Source organism: Pogoniulus pusillus, chromosome 8, assembly GCF_015220805.1.
Source record: "Pogoniulus pusillus isolate bPogPus1 chromosome 8, bPogPus1.pri, whole genome shotgun sequence".
Taxonomy (NCBI): domain Eukaryota; kingdom Metazoa; phylum Chordata; class Aves; order Piciformes; family Lybiidae; genus Pogoniulus; species Pogoniulus pusillus.
This window is the reverse complement of record NC_087271.1, coordinates 11,901,438-11,917,404: the sequence shown is the minus strand read 5'-3', so window position 1 is coordinate 11,917,404 and position 15,967 is coordinate 11,901,438. Positions and strand designations below refer to the sequence as shown.

The window sequence follows — 15,967 nt, the reverse complement described above, 5'->3', positions numbered from 1 at the left end:
GTACCTTCTAAAGTGTGGGGGGGCGGGTAACAGCCAAACCACCACAGCACTGCACGGGCACCCCTCATGCCAGAAGGGCCCCTTGCTCTCCCCCTTCATGCCTGCAGAGCGTGGGGGAGAAACAGGTCTTTTCATGCCTTTTCCTCTCCCATTCAAACCACAGAGGGAGAGGAATGTAGGGGTATACAGGACTCCAGGACACTAGTACAGCTTTTCACTTCAACACCTGCAGCTATGATGAGCTTTGAGGGATGACCTGAAACCTCAATGCACTGACCTGGTTAAGCAGAGCTCTAAGATGTGACTTTAGCACCATTTACAAACTACTACAAGATCTTAACAAGCTCAACAACATAAGTTTCTCATATCAAAGAGACATCTAAACTTGTGGGTTTCCACGTACAAACAGATGCTACAGAAATTTGCTGGTGAGGTTAGTCATTCCCTCAAGTAATTAATCACAGTCATCTCAACCTTTATTTCCAGACAAGTGCATGTACCTGTGTATAGGTAGATCAGCCTAGTTCAGCCTGAAAGTGCAGAAGAATCAGTGTGTAAAATGCCCTCTCTATCTCTAAACAAGAAGAAAAGGTGCACCTTTCTGAGTTACAAATCCATTTGTGTTGTTTAGGCATACTTTCTTGCTGTCCTGTGCATTTCTGTCCACACCATGCTGGGAAGCACCAGCCCTGCATACCCCCGGGGAGAGCTGAAACTGAAGCCAAACAGTAAGTAAAGGAAAGAATGTGGATTTTTCCTGTACTTCTCATACTAGTGAAAATGTCTGCTCAAACAGTGAACCATTCATCATCTACCTCCCCTGCAAGTGACACTCTAAGCTCAAAGGTTCCAAAGGAAACTTTTATTAGCTTTTAGGAAAGGAAACACATTCTCACTTCAGCCAGGGAGTGTGACAAATACTCAGCTTGGAAGCAGCTGTCTTTGGCCCTAGTTGTGGGCAGAATGGCCAGAGGAAAAAGCCCGAACTCTCCCTTGCTACTGAGGAGGAGCATTCTGCAGATGCAAGTCAGCCCACAGCTTCTCAGTCCTAAGGTGCGAAAATGCTTCTTCTTGGCCCTGCATGAACAACTCCCTCTGCCACAGAGGTTTTCCCTGGGGTTATACCTTGGTGGAGAAGTTCATAAAACAGAGTAAATACAACAGAATTCAATACAAAGCATATGGGAAAGCTCACCGAGGCCTGGAAGATTTCCTTAGCTGCCATCGGCACCTAAACTTGAAGGAGTGCTCAGACAGGAGTGTATCATCTGGGGACAGCACAGTGCCTGTGTAGCAGGAACACTCTGGGTCCCTGGGAGCTTCTGCTAAGAGAAGCTCTCCACTGGCAATCCAAAGCCCAGACCCCTCCAGAGTTTACAAGATACCTGAAGTAACATACTTATGCCTGTGGTATAAATATATAAATACTTTTAAGAAGAGAGTTTGGAGTGTACAGCCAGCAGCCAGATGCTGAAATGTTGCTGGAGTCATTGAAGCCAGGCAATCGACTTGCTCTTGTCTCACTGCAATTAAAAATGCAACAGTCGCTGGCTGTGCTCAGCCCACATGCTGCCTGCAGCATGGGCAGGGTAAGACTTGCCCTTGAGGGATGTGCAGCCCAGGAGCAGCAGGAACAGTCTAACTTCGGCAGGAGCCAGGCAGGGTCCACATGGATGCACAAGCACTTTGTGGGGGTTGTGTCTGTGGATGTCTGCAGTGCATACTTGTACGTCCCTTGTCTGTGAGCCTCATGGGAACCATCTGAGTCCTCCCAAAGGACAAGGACGTGCAGACCTGCAGGTTTCACTTAGTCCATTAGAAAGAACCCAGCAAATGCAAAGACTTCATGTTTTTTCCCAAAGTTTTATGTGCCTGGATCATTTTTCTGGACAAGCCAGTCTGTGCGCATGTGCTTGAAGGAGAGTCTCCTCCAAATGAATGCCTCCAGGGGCTGCTGTCAGGATGTGAATGTTCATCAGATATTCCCTGGGCTCAGGCTTCAATAGTCTGCAGGTAGCTGGAATAGCCAGTGGGCCTCCTTTCTTAAAGGCTGCTCCTAAATACCTCATAGTTACTGCAGGATCTGTATTTCTGCTGTCCAGTGCAGTCCTCTTGGCTCATTTCAAAATATCACCTTCCCTTTTTGGCCTTTACCTCTCAGGGAGCATTTGTCTGGATCTTGCTGCCTCTTCCTTGTCTTCTGCCTTGTCAGGAAAAGGACTGTTGAACACATCTGTTCTCCTCCTCCAAATGGCTTCGAGACAACGTGAGTTATCTTCTCGATTTACCAGACTTTTATTGCAGCAAATACGCAGCGCACTTGTCCTACATGCAGATGCCGTCAAGTACACAGAGAAACCCAGAGTTTCTCTGAATGTGAGCTAGGCTTAGATGACTTTCTTTGGCTCTTGCTTGTTCTCAGCAGCTCCACAATTTCCCCAGCATTAGAAAGATTCATCCTAGTTAGGAAAACAGCTGCACAGAGCTCTGGAAAGCAGTGTGCACTCACACAAAGCCCTCTTGCACTGTGGTTTACCTGCGCTCCAGCTGAGGCTTTCCACCGCCACAGGGAGGGGAGAGGCCAGAGCAGTCTGCCTGTGCCTGTGAAAACAAGCCACCCACGTGCAGGTGAATTGGTAGGGAAGTCTGTGCTCTACATATGACATTTCACGTCGTCATCTACAGAGCTTTGTAACACAAGGCTGATGGACAAGTGGCTGATTATAGCTTCGGAGCTCGTTGACAGGGTGATGTTATCTTGCTGAAACAAAAAGAGCACTGTGATGAGATTTACTGCACTGCTTCTGTTGACAGTTTGCTCCCAGAGGATGTTATCTGTCTTCAACGTCAGCTTTAGCAAGTTCTGGGCAAACAAATGTCCCTTCAAGGACACTAGGTAGAGGCCATCACAGGGCATCACAATGGAACCATTTCTGATCTGCATAGAGCCTGCTTCAGCAGTGAGATTCACAGCTGCTCCTTTGAAGCTTTTACCTAGAATGGAAGAAAGCAAAGATGATCCCATGATCACAGGATCATGGAATGCTTTGGCTTGGAAGGGACCATAAAGGCCATCTAGTCTAGCCCTCGGTGGTGAGCTGGAACACTCATATCAGCTGGAGCATGTTGCTCAAAGCCATGTCCAACATGATCTTGAATGTTTCCAGGGATGGGACATTTATCACCACTCTAGGCAACCTGTGCCAGTGTTTTACCACCCTTAGTGTAAAATATTTCTCCCTTATATCTGGTCTAAATGATGACAAATGTCTTCTTGGAAATGGGTTCTTTTATGTGGATTGACTGCAAGAAAGGTGGGAAAATATGGGAAAGGAATAGAGTGAACTAGAGAATATAGTAGACCAGAGCTACAATATCATTTACTCTAGACAGGCACAGTGGAAATTTCCAGGTTCCCACTCCTAGGAAACCTGTGCCTTTAGGATTACAACTTTAGTTATGAATCATTCCTCCAAGTGAGTTTAGGATGCACAAGCTCCTAAAAAGAAGGGAGAAAAATAAGTAAGAAGAAAAGAAAAAGACAGTAGGTGAGAAGAGGAAATACATGTTCAGAGTTGTGAGGAAGAGAAAAACATGCTTTCTGTAGAGATGCTGGTAGCATCAGTCCTTTGGGTTTGTTATCTTGTTTGGTTGATTGGTTGTTTTTTTAACAGAATACAGGATATAAAAGCAACATAGAGACAGAAATGGAAGGGGGGAAATAGTCAATACAGAGCAGAGTCTGGAGAAATTAAGACAGAGCTTCATATGAAAGCTTTTCCCTAGGAATGTGCAGTAATAGTTCCCAGGGCTATGCTAGAAGTGTTTCCATGCCAGCTGTTTCTGAGCTGCAACATCTGGCACCAGAGGACCCAGAAGGTTTCCCAGCAGGCAGCACAGCCCTTCCAGGCTGAGGCCAAATTTCTTTAGCTTTTCCTCTAAAGAGCATGGGTATTCATGAGGTTAGGCTCATTGCCAACTGACAATATTGAAGTAAAACAATCAACAATATTTTTAGCACGATTTATAATTTCAGTATTTGCTTCTATCGCTGAGGGTCTGTCACCAGATGGAACGCTCATTGTGGCACTGCTGTCCCTGCCACCCTGTGTGCACTCACTCACTCTCCCCCAGGCAATCATAGAATCACAGAATGTCAGGGGCTGCAAGAGACCTCGAAGGATCAGCCAGTCTAAACCCCCTACCAGAGCAGGATCACCTACACCAGATCCTGCAGAAACGCGTCCAGGAGGATTTTTAACATCTCCAGAGACGGAGACTCCACAACCCTCCTGGGCAGCCTGTTCGATCGACTTGTTGCAGAAATACCCCAAGAGCACCCAGCGTCTACTCACTAAATTACCAAAAATACGTTTCTCGTTCTTTTAGAGCATGAAAGCTTGTTGTAGAGGGCAGCTAAGGATTGCAGAAATCCAGGCAGATTTTCAGCGTTGTTTTCCCGGAAAACCCTTTTGTTTGGTTTTGACACCTCACAGGTCTCGCCTCTCTCCCCCTGCCCTCCTGCCACCTTTCTCCGTCACAAAACTCAGCCATCACTGTGACACCAAGCGCTTAAGAACCTCTGACATTTTACATGCTACCGGGGCAGAGCGGGCATACCGAGAGTCCTCCCGGGTGCCAAGAGGAGCCCTCCGGGGGTGCCACAGTTCTGGGGAGTCGAACCTAGAGAAGCCGCTAGCCTCCTCCTAGTACCAGGAGGAACCTTTCAGAGACACAGGTATCCCGGGAACCCCACGTAGAAAACTCCGCGGGCAGCCGGGAGCCCTCCCCAGGTGCCGGAGAGCGTTACGCGGTAGCAAATGCCGTGCGCTGGCAGCGCTCCGTGCCTAGCAGCGCTCCCCGGGAGCCCTCCCCGGGGTGTCCGCTGCCCGACGGCTACTTACCTGTGTAGTGGATGTAAGTCCATGGCACTTTGCCCCTCTGAGACTGGAAAAAAAGATAAATCCTCGTTAACGTCCCGGCCGGACCCTCTCCCTCCTGCCGCTACAGCTTTCGTTTCCCGGGGCCGGGGCCGCGCCGCGGAGCACAGCGCCGGCAGCCTCCGTTGGCACGGCCGTCACTCGCCGCCTGTCCGCGTTACTCGCTTCGCTATCGTGGATATGAAGCATTATTTTAGAGAGATGCCTGGCCAGTCCCACTTCCAGCAGGGTCCCGAGCGCTCCAAAGCACACCAGCTCCCATTTGTTCCCTATAGCAAAACATCCTGGTGACCAGCAAGGCAGGAACCCGGGGCACGGAGCCTCTTGGGCATCACCCCTTTGACTTGCAGCCATCAGGGCTTGTTTGCAGACTGTGCTCCAGGTCTATCCCCACTGCCTCCTCCTCATCCTGCAGACCACTAGAAGGTGGAGGCTGACTTCGCGGTTCCTGCACTGTGGGTCAGGCTGTTACTGGATGCATGTCCCTCAGCTGCTCCCTGAGAAGTGCATTCAGCTGTTTAAAACTGATGCGCATTTCAGGACTACAGCTGAAAAGGAGACTGACTGCAAATACCAAAGTGTGTAGTATCTTACTGATCTGATACACCAAGCTTCTCCATTCGATTTTAAAACCTGAACTTTTCATCTCAAACCTATCTCTCTTTTTAACCACAGGAGGACCAAATCTGCAGTCTCTTCACAACCACAACTCTGAAGCGTTTTGCCAGAATAAGCGAGCAGTTAGCCTCACCACTCCGTGTTCTTCTCCCCATAGGTTTCATAAGGGTGAAGGTGGGCTGGCCAGACGTGTGTTGGGCTGACTTTTATCCGTTCGGCCTCGTACTTTACAAGAACATGACAGCCCCTTCACTCTGAGCACAGGGAAAATGTTGGGATGGAGTGGCGAATGAGCACGGGACTGAAAATCGACAGGTTCAGTGCTGTGCTTTGGTAAAGGTAGGTGGCAGGGGAAAGAGGCTGAACCCAGGCTGTGTGGAAAGGGTGGGTGGGAAAGGTCTGCTCTGGCACCCTCTAGTGTTTCCGCGGCTGATGCTCCGCTGGCAAGGCCGGATTCAATCACAAGTTAGTTGTGCAGCAGCTCTGGTGGGCCACTATCTCCCCCGGCAAGACTGATCTTATCCATTGCCTCAGGAGCTTGAGTCTTACACTTACTCTATCTCTAGGCACCTAAAGGCATTAGCGTTTCACTCAAAGTCCAGCATATGTTCAGGCTGAGAGCACTGAAGTGTTTCAGGGGTCTTGCTAGAGCTGGCACAAGCTACCTGGCTTTCTCACATGCCTGCCTGAACATGTAGTGTATTTTAGAATGCAGCCTGCCTTCTGATTCTTCCACATGCACTTGCTGAAAGTAAACATGATCCCATTTGATTAAATGGAAATACACAGAAGTCACTGGAAGTAGGGGAGGCAGTGGGAAAGAAGCAAATGGCTCTTCCTCTGGGGCCTGTGTGAAGAGCATTCTTGGGAAAAATTTACCCTCCGGACAATCTGTCCTCAAACCCTGCTCTGGGCAGCACTGAATGTTGTTGTGAAGACAGACAAAGTGAAGTGAAAAGACTGACAGTCATTAAGGAAAGGATTAAGAACCTGTTGTTTGAATAGAGATAAACCTAAATACTTTTTCCTTTTCCTAAAATAAATGAAGAAACAAACAAAGCAAATAAATAGCTCTATGGACCAGCAGACAGGGTTGAAAATAAGCTCTTACCATTGAGGGCTGCAGAGAATCTATACCAAGGTAAATCAAGCAGGCAAGCAGTAATATCCACTGAGCAGCTGCAGATATGAGGTGCAGCGTGTTCCTGACCTGTCCTCTGTGCCAACTCCTCCACTCATCCTCTGCAGGTTCCCTTTCATGATCCATCCGATCTTGATTTCTCAGCTTTTCATCTGGCTGTCCTTCCATCTCATTTCTCAGCTTTTCATCTGGCTGTCCTTCCATCTCATTTCTCAGCTTTTCATCTGGCTGTCCTTCCATCTCATTTCTCAGCTTTTCATCTGGCTGTCCTTCCATCTCATTTCTCAGCTTTTCGTCTGGCTGTCCTTCCATCTCTACTATGACCCCAGCAACTGCTGGGGAAGGAGTCAGGAGCACAACAAGAGGTAGATGAACTAGGAGTGCCTAGCTCTTTGGAGCAGAGAAGTGAAGACTGCACCTTCAGGGGACTGCTTTATGTGCACAGAGAAGCAGGCGGGGGAACTTCTTTGTGACTAATCTGAATTTCCCCTTCCTTCCTTTCTTTCTTTTCTTTTTTCTCTTCTTTTTGTCTATGTGTGTGTGTGTGTGTGAGTGTGGGGGCGGATTTATTGCATTCCAGTTCAGTTTTGAGTAAGGGCTTTTGAAAGTAGATGTGTTTATGTCTTTCATAACTTCAGCTATGGATGTCTTGATATGTGATGTTTCCAGCAATAGCTCAGAGCTGCCTGGACAGTGCTTGTCTTCACACAATCTTTTGTCAGTTAAAGTGCTCATCTTTCTGTTCAGCCACAGGAGAGGGGCTGGCTCCCTCTCTCGTTAGCATCATATGGTGCTGCTGAAGTCACTTCTCTGTAAAGAAGCAATGAATAGGAAGCGATGCAAGACAGGTGGACAGCGCCAAGACCTGGAGAGAAAAGTAGGCCTTTCCATTTCTCTTCACCTTTGGCTTCTGGCTTTTAAAGCCATGGGATGCTGCACCAAGACTACAAGGGAGAAAATGGAGAAGGCCTCTAGCTGGAGGCCAGGGGGTGCACCCAGAAGGCCATCCAGGCTTTCCTCTTGGAGGAAAAGATGTCTCCAGGGATGTCAGCGCCTCCCCTTGTGACATTTGCTTGTGATGCACAGAGCTGCTAAATGTCAGTTGTCTGCAGCAGGGACCACCTCCTGTTCTAATTTTGGGGTGAGAGGCTTTACATCCTTGGGGGGGGGCGGGGGGGGGGGCAGTCCAATACTACTCTTACTACAACTTTTTTAGCCTGAATTTTCTCTTTTCAATCAGCATATCGTGACTGAAGTCAGGCGCTCCCGGCCATGGTCAAGCCCATTGGGAGTGTTATTGTCTGTCTTTCTTTCAGGGATGAGTTGTTAGAAAGTTTCCCTTCCTCAAAACGTGCTCTCTCAACCTGTCACAAGGCACATGTCCTGACAAACATGAGCTCTGCATGTGGGCACATGTCCTGACAAACATGAGCTCTGCATGCAAGTGTTTTTCACAGTATCACAGTATCATCAGGGTTGGAAGAGACCTCACAGATCATCAAGTCCAACCCTTTACCACAGAGCTCAAGGCTAGACCATGGCACCAAGTGCCACGTCCAATCCTGCCTTGAACAGCTCCAGGGACGGCAACTCCACCACCTCCCCGGGCAGCCCATTCCAGTGTCCAATGACTCTCTCAGTGAAGAACTTTCTCCTCACCTCCAGCCTAAATCTCCCCTGGCACAGCCTGAGGCTGTGTCCTCTTGTTCTGGTGCTGGCCACCTGAGAGAAGAGAGCAACCTCCTCCTGGCCACAACCACCCCTCAGGTAGTTGTAGACAGCAATAAGGTCTCCCCTGAGCCTCCTCTTCTCCAGGCTAAACAATCCCAGCTCCCTCAGCCTCTCCTCGTAGGGCTGTGCTCAAGGCCTCTCACCAGCCTCATCGCCCTTCTCTGGACACGCTCAAGCATCTCAATGTCCCTCCTAAACTGGGGGGCCCAGAACTGAACACAGTACTCAAGGTGTGGTCTAAGCAGTGCAGAGTACAGGGGCAGAATGACCTCCCTGCTCCTGCTGACCACACCATTCCTGATGCAGGCCATCTAGACAAATATTTTTTCCTATAAATGTAAACCAAATGAAGAGGGGAGTACAGCAGCTGGGTAAGCAACCTTCCACAAGGTCACCCACCCTTTGCTACCTTGGTCTTGAAAAATAACCTCAAGTTACCAGTGGCTCATGGTCTGAGCCAAGAAAACATCAGTTTCGGTCTCAAGAGTAACCCAAAACTCATGAAAATTAATGAAGGAAGTTCAGCTTCTACTTTGCCATTGGCTCCTGAGAGCATGGAAATTCTTGTCTCACTTTTGCCAGTGGCCACTCACCAAGGCATGAGGGAGCACCAGCCAAGCTCCTGCTTGATGGATGAGTGGGGGAATGTGGAGAAGGAGATTGCTTCTGTGGACCTGCAGCATCCTGCCATGTCTAGAAGTTTGCTTAAGAGATCTTCAAATAAACATTCACCCTACTTACAGCCCTAGTGTCCATCCAGAAAGGGTTTGGTGGTGTGGGTGAGCCCACACTCTGGAAATGAAGAATTCTCAAATACAGCTTTAAAGCAGCTTCCTTGTGGGGATCAAATCCAGCTCTGGGTCCTTCTCTCATGGGTGTGTGTCTCAGCTGCCTGCAGTGCAAATGAATATCAGTGATGCCTGGAAATCCAGTCCCACAGGAAAGGCAAAACAAGCTTGGGGGGGGAGATGTCTGTCTCTGTGTGTGTGTGTGTGTGTGTGCAATCCAGGCTGGACCATGACCAAGCAAGTGCTTTCTCATGCCTGGAAGTCCCTGCCATGGGAATATCTAAGGACATTCCCCAGATCCCCATCACTTGTAATCCCCACAGATGAAGTTGCAGCTGAAGCAGGCAGGCATGGAAGAGAGCTGTGGGGCAGCGCTGTCCCATAGCTATGTTCCTAGCTGCAGTGAGAGGTGGCAGCAAGTGGCTGCAGAAACAGCCAGCTGTGGTCTTCAACAACCTACCAGTGAGTGTGTCGGTATTTCAGTGGGGAAGCGCAGAGCAGAAGAGTGAAATCACCAGATCATCCCACCGCAGCTGCTCCTGGGAGAGCAGGCATTGCTGTAAAGCACAGGCAGCCTGGGCTGTCGAGCTCCATGCTCCCTGCAGGAAACAAAATTAGGAAAAATTGCTATTTGCTGCTTTGCTCCTGCCAAAACATCAGAATGCAGAGCCAGAGAAGAGTGTGATCACCATCACACTGCAGCTCCCTTCCTAAGAGAGCAGGCATTGCTGTCAAGCAAAGGCAGCCTGGGTTGCTGAGCTCTGCGCTCCCTACAGAAAGAAAATGTGGAAATTTTGCCATCTGCTGCTTAGCTCCTGCCAAAATGCCAGAATGCAGAGGAAGGATGTTCCACAATCCCATAACTCACGTGGTTTTGAGTACATGCTGTCAAACCAGCTATGAGCCCCCACCCATCTCCATCTCCTCCATCCCTGACTCTGGCTTTTGCACTGCTTTTGTTTCTAAAACCCTTTTTATTAAAAAAAAAAAGGAAAAAAAAAGGAAAAAAAGGTGAAATTAAAACAATTTAAAAAAGAAATCCACACGTGGGTGGAGGCTGTGCATATGTATTTCTGAAATTGCCCTGTCATTTCTGTACTCCCTGAGTGCAAGTGTCACTCAGCCAGGGTTAACAACACTAGCAGCGCCGCAGACCGAAAGCTACATTTCAAGTAATGTATCTGGCACCCTGTCCGACACAGGAAAGAGGGCAACTCATTCAGAGGCATCACAAACACCTATGCACAGACCATCTTTCACAGTTTTAATCGCCCTCAGCTTGTCCTCCTGCCTTTGCATCCGAAAAACCCAAGCGCATGTAAATTTGGTGGCTTTAGACATGTGCTGTCAGGGACTCTGCTCTGCCTCCTTCCAGATCTTCAGCACCACAACGCGCCGCAGGCTTGCTGCACACCCTGGCAGCCTTGGCCAAAGTTAATTTGGTTTCTCCTCCACAGGGACTTCAAAGTTGGGATTTCTTGGGATTTTTCCTCAACCCTTTCCAGTGATCATGCCACTCTAGTGCTGGGGCAAGCAGGCAGGCTGAGGTGGCTGTAGGTTCCATGAGCCTGTGGGCACTCTGCCGTAGATCCTGATTACTTGGTTGTCTCTGGAGTTTTCCAAAGTTGTGCTTTAGGCTTGAGGTGAGGAGAAAGTTCTTCACTGAGAGAGTCATTGGCTACTGGAATGGGCTGCCCAGGGAGGTGGTGGAGTCACCATCCCTGGAGCTGTTCAAGGCAGGACTGGATGTGGCACTGGGTTCCATGGTCTAGCCTTGAGCTCTGTGGTAAAGGGTTGGACTTGATGATCCATGAGGTCTCTTCCAACCTTGGTGATACTGTGATACTGTGATACTGTTATTACAGCAAGGGCTGAAGGAAAGCAGAGCTAGTTGGCAGGTATGGCTTGCTGGGCAGGGTTCTGACAACAACCCAACATCTCTTACCTTAGGCTGTGATGTGAGGAGCTGAGCATTTTGAAGTCTTGGCCAAACAGTGTTGGTTACAGTCAAGGCTGAATCCTGCAGTATCATCGCTGTGCCAGGTCTCAGATGCTGCTCAGAGCCCCATACTGATAGTGTCCCTGTGCTCCAACCGGCGAGACAAGGAAAAGAGCAGCCTCACCAGGAACCACAGCCCCTGCCTCATGCAAAGAACCACGCTTGTGGGAGTCCTTGCTGGCATCCTCCTCAATTTAGTTCCCATTTTCTGAGGAAGTGCTCTCACTGCCCCAAAAGGAAGCATTGGGAAATTATATAGGAGAGTTTAAATTTACTTCTCAGAAAAAAAAAGAGTGGAATAACCAATTGAGTTGTTTGTAAACATCTAGTGGGAGAAAGGAAAGGAGCAGCAATAAGTGTGGTTTTCCAAGAACAAAGCCTAATGCTGTCTTGTGGGGAAAAGAAGCTTCTTGGGAAGAGTTGCAGCCATGAGTATTCACTGTGCCCTCAGCAACAGCTTTGACTCTCTTTTCTCATAACATTTACAAAGCATCATCTGTACAAAACTGCAGCAGAAACAAACCTGGTGGAGTGATTATTGATGGTTTGTTATCAAAATGGAACCTTGTCCTCCTGGGGCCTGCCCTTCTGCAATATGCCCTTCACTTTATGACCTTCTGGTCCCTCTGGCAACCCAAACAAGAATGGAGACATCACAAGAATCATAGAATTGCCCAGCTGGAAAAGACCTTAAGATCACTGAATCAAACTATCTCCCTGTACACAACTGTTTGGTCGTGTCCCTAAGCACCTCATCCAAACACCTCCAGGGATGGTGACTCCACCATTTCCCATGGGTGAGATCTGGCCTCTCAGCCCTTGCCAGCAATCTTTGGCTATAATTTAGAAGGTTTGGCCTCCACTTGGAATAAAATAACAAGAGAGCAGTGCTGTTGAATTATTAAAAAGAGTTATTGCTGCTATATGTCCAGTGTCGGGTTGTTTTCTTGTGTGCTTATTTTCCACCAGGGCTGTGTTTACCTCAAAAACAAAAGGTTGCACATTTTGATTAAATAAAACATTTGGGAACAGCGAAGGAAGCCTCACAGATGTTTAGGAGGGGGGGAAAAACAAAGTGTTACAAAGGCAAGATTTTTGTCTGGGTCCTGCTGCTCCATACATGCCCGAGCTATTGCCATTTACTGCTTCTGTCTTCATCACTAAACCAGCTTCATTTATCAAAGTCAAGGAGTTCTGCATTTAAAAAATGTGAGCTCCTGCTCTAGCATCTCTGAACACTGTGAACTATCTCTCACCCTTGATTTCATTTCCATGCAGCTTTTTCTTGTTCCTTGCTTATGGCTACTGTTTGGCTGATGCCTCTTGAGAATTTCCACCAGCAGAAGCCCTGGGCCATAAGGAAAGAAATGATGCTTGTCAAAATACTTTGGCAAAGTGAAATAGAGAGGGAAGCTGTGAAAATGCCCTGAAATCACAAATAAATATCTTGACATTTAGGTGGAGCCAGAATTCTGTGGAGAGATCCCAAAAGAGACTGCAGACATTAAAATAAATCCCAACTGTGCCTCATCTCATAGTGCTGTACTGGGATTTTTCCAGGCAAGCTGCTTTATGGGAGCAGAGGGCTGAATGGCAAATGGGTCCCCTGCAGCACAACCTCGGCAGCAGCAGGTTCCTCACTGCTGTGCAGAGTCATCTTCCCAGGCTGTCACAGACCTCAGACTGACAGAGCCTTTCTTCCAAGAGGACATAATGCTGAGCACCATCTCTGCTGAGCACAGCAAAGCCAGGCAGGATTAGGACCTGCCTCTCTGACAGTGCTATCAGCTCTTCTTTGTGCTTAAGCACTGCTTAAGGCCTAGCACACCAGGACAAGCTAGGTGACATCTGTAAGTGGGTAAGAGTTGTGAGTGTAGTGGCAGTTTTTAGCAGCGGCATCATGGTGTTCAGTACAGCCCCTGACAGGCAACATGCAGACCTCCCTGAAAAACAAAGCTGGTGTTTCATTAGCTGGCAACCACCACATTTCACACCAGATTGCTAAAGGTCAGCTGCTGCCTCCTTATGATGTGATGGGAGATTTTCTATTGTTGGTGGTGACCTTTGTCCTGAGCATTGTCTCTTTCCAGTGAGCCTCTGTGACCTGTGCTCTGCAGTTCCTCAGAGTAGGCTTCACCACAATATCAGCTGAGTGGGTGGGGGCTGAGTGTTCATGGTGACACCATTAAAGGATGAGGTGAACTTAGTCATACCAATCTCCCTTTCTTTTTCTTAGTAGCTGCTTCAGTCAGAAATCACATCATACCATACTGTCACACCACAAGATATCAGGAGAGAAGATAAAATACATCCTTTGCCATTTTTCTGGTAAAGAGAAGTAACATTCAGAAATACATCTGATCTTGTAGAGCTCCCTGGCTCAGCCAACTCTGTTCCCAGTCATTTCTGTGGTGTTAGAAACCCCTGAGAGGGACGTGAAGCCTATGATGCTCTAGATGCAGTCTGCTCTGGGCTAAGAAGTGGTTTCTCTTGCCTGTCTGGCATTCCTATTCTCTGCTTGCTTCCCCTCATCATCACCATGGGAGCTTTTTGGTCAACAAAGATAACTCTAAAGTCATCCCTCCTGAGAATTAGGGCTTATTGCAGATCTTGATTCTTCCTGTGGGTCTCTAACCTGTTCAATTCTTTCAAATATGATGGGATTTTCAAGTAGTGTTTTGAGGAAGATTTGCAGGCAGAGGTACCACCTCTTATCAGCCTGTGATGGTTTGGGTGTCACCCACACACACACTTTGGAAATCACCCAGCCTAGACTCAGCCAGCTCTGGGAATTGAATGAAGCTTCTATATTTACAGCTTAGCACAATATACAAGCAGATATTTACAGTCTATACAGTTATAGACAGAAATAGACAAGGTAAAAGGCAACACAGCAACACAGCAGCCCTCCCAGAAACCTGAGTCCCCAGGAGGAGCTCCCAGCTGCCCTTCCACCTTCTCCCACCCCTCTCTACCTTACCCCAGGCATTGCCTTGTGCCCAAGGAAGAATGGAAGGTCAGCCAGGGGGCTTAGGAAGCAGGGAGATTAATCAGAGAGACAGCAGGTTAGGTTAGAGAGAGAAATGCAGCCCACAGCCCCGACAGAGAGTGACTCCCTTATCTATGTTTGGATTCTTGCTCTTATACATCTCAGCAAGCCTATGAGTGAAGCAGACATCACCACTGTTTCCCTTTCACAGCCTGTAGTCTAGTTCTTCTCACCAAAACATTCTAGCTAGCTTCAAACTGGCACATAGCCTTACTAGCTGCTTTAAATACCTGGAGTGAAGCATGAGCAGATGGATGGTGGCCAAGAGAGACTGAAGTAAGGAAAGGAGGGGTTAAGAGCTGATGACATTTCTAGAACAGAGCCAGTCTGGAGATTGCAACAGCTCTATCTACAAATCCCAGCCCCTGTCCTATATTCCTCTCTTTAGCATGACTTGTGCTTTTTAATCAGTGATGATAGCTTTACAGTTGCTTTAATCTGTTGCTTTAATTAAAAAGGTGGAGAAGGGTAAGACAGGAGTCCCACCCTGGCCAAGCTCAGGAGGAAAGATCTATATGCAGTACCAGTTCCTGCTTCATGAGATGAGTCACTTCTTCCATCTGCAGGTCTTTCATTGGGATGACATGCCCGTTCTTCTCTAATTAGGATACATGCAATACAGCTTCACCCTCAGCTTCATCAGTAATTATCCCTTGGTTGTGGAGCTCCACAGACTGAACCAAGATCTGATGTCAATAAAAACAGGCTGGCCAGCATGATGCTCTAGAGTATCTTCCCCATGGACAATATGAACTCTTTCCTTTTGTTTTCTGACTATTGTTTTCTTATTTAACAGCTTCCAGGCTGAACTTCTGGCCAAATAATTTCCTTCACTGTTTCTTAAACACTTCTTAAAGAGTTCTTTAACTTGCCATTCACAGTCCTTTAGTTGCTGGTTTTTTCCCACCTGGTCAGTTTCGCTCATAATTTCTCTTGATTTATCTTATCCCTTTTCAAACATCCAGCCTGGGGCTGCTCTCTGCAACTATTATCAGATCATGCTTACTACTCCTTAAAGCCTGACCTACTTCTTCAGCAATAAAATCATCTTTACTCACTCTAAAAAGCACCAAATAGAGCACTTGCACCCCCATTAATCTTTGGAAACTCTCCTGATGCTCACCCTGGCCATGTACAGGTCCCAGTAGAGATTTTCCCCACAGCATCACTCTTCCTTTCTCCAGATCACACAGAAGGGAGGCTGCTGGGACCTAGTGCAGATTTCTGCTTTAACATGGCAGACAAACAACCTGCTCCCAGTTTTCTCTTTATTCTTCTTTTTCTTATTTCCAAAAGAATTGTCCCGATATGAATGATTAAAATTTATTACAAGCAGATTTTCCATAGGTTTAAGCTTCTGGGTAAGATAGAAAAAGAAATAAAATAAAAAAGCCTGCATCTCCAAAATGTGGCTGGTTTTCAGTCCCTTCTCCAAGGATGCCCCTAGCAGAGAGCCCTTGAGGCTTTCAGGCTCATTTACCACCAACTGCATCATCTTCACAGCATTAGCCTGTGACACAGCCGGGGCAGGAAATATTTCCCAGCTGCTGTATAATTCTCCTACAGCTGCAAAACAAGTGTACAGGTCCCATTTGCCCAGGGCTGCCCGTGGGAATGGACAGGAGACCACCTGCACTTGCAGGAGCAGCCCAGGGGCGCTGTGGACGGGGCAGCTGCAGGCACCGCCCGGCTCTGCGTTCG

General features: G+C 47.8%; 1 protein-coding gene across 1 annotated transcript; it reads right to left on the bottom strand.

Annotated features, from left to right (window-relative positions):
- Positions 1-840: 840 nt before the first annotated feature.
- Positions 841-7,011, bottom strand: TNFSF4 (TNF superfamily member 4). The gene is made up of 3 exons (XM_064148253.1): positions 6,670-7,011; positions 4,905-4,947; positions 841-2,994 (listed from the first exon to the last, which is right to left on the bottom strand). Exons 1-3 carry the CDS (start codon positions 7,009-7,011, stop codon positions 2,654-2,656), a joined length of 726 nt encoding a protein of 241 aa, XP_064004323.1. The 3' UTR covers positions 841-2,653.
- Between the last annotated feature and the right edge of the window lie 8,956 nt (positions 7,012-15,967).

Excerpts from the sequence above, each read along its gene's own strand:
- TNFSF4 (XM_064148253.1), bottom strand. The coding sequence starts at position 7,011 with ATGGAAGGACAGCCAGACGAAAAGCTGAGAAATGAGATGGAAGGACAG. Across the intron at positions 4,948-6,669 it reads ATTCTCTGCAGCCCTCAATG|TCTCAGAGGGGCAAAGTGCC; the intron begins GTAAGAGCTTAT and ends CTTTTTTTCCAG. Across the intron at positions 2,995-4,904 it reads GACTTACATCCACTACACAG|GTAAAAGCTTCAAAGGAGCA; the intron begins GTAAGTAGCCGT and ends CTTCCATTCTAG.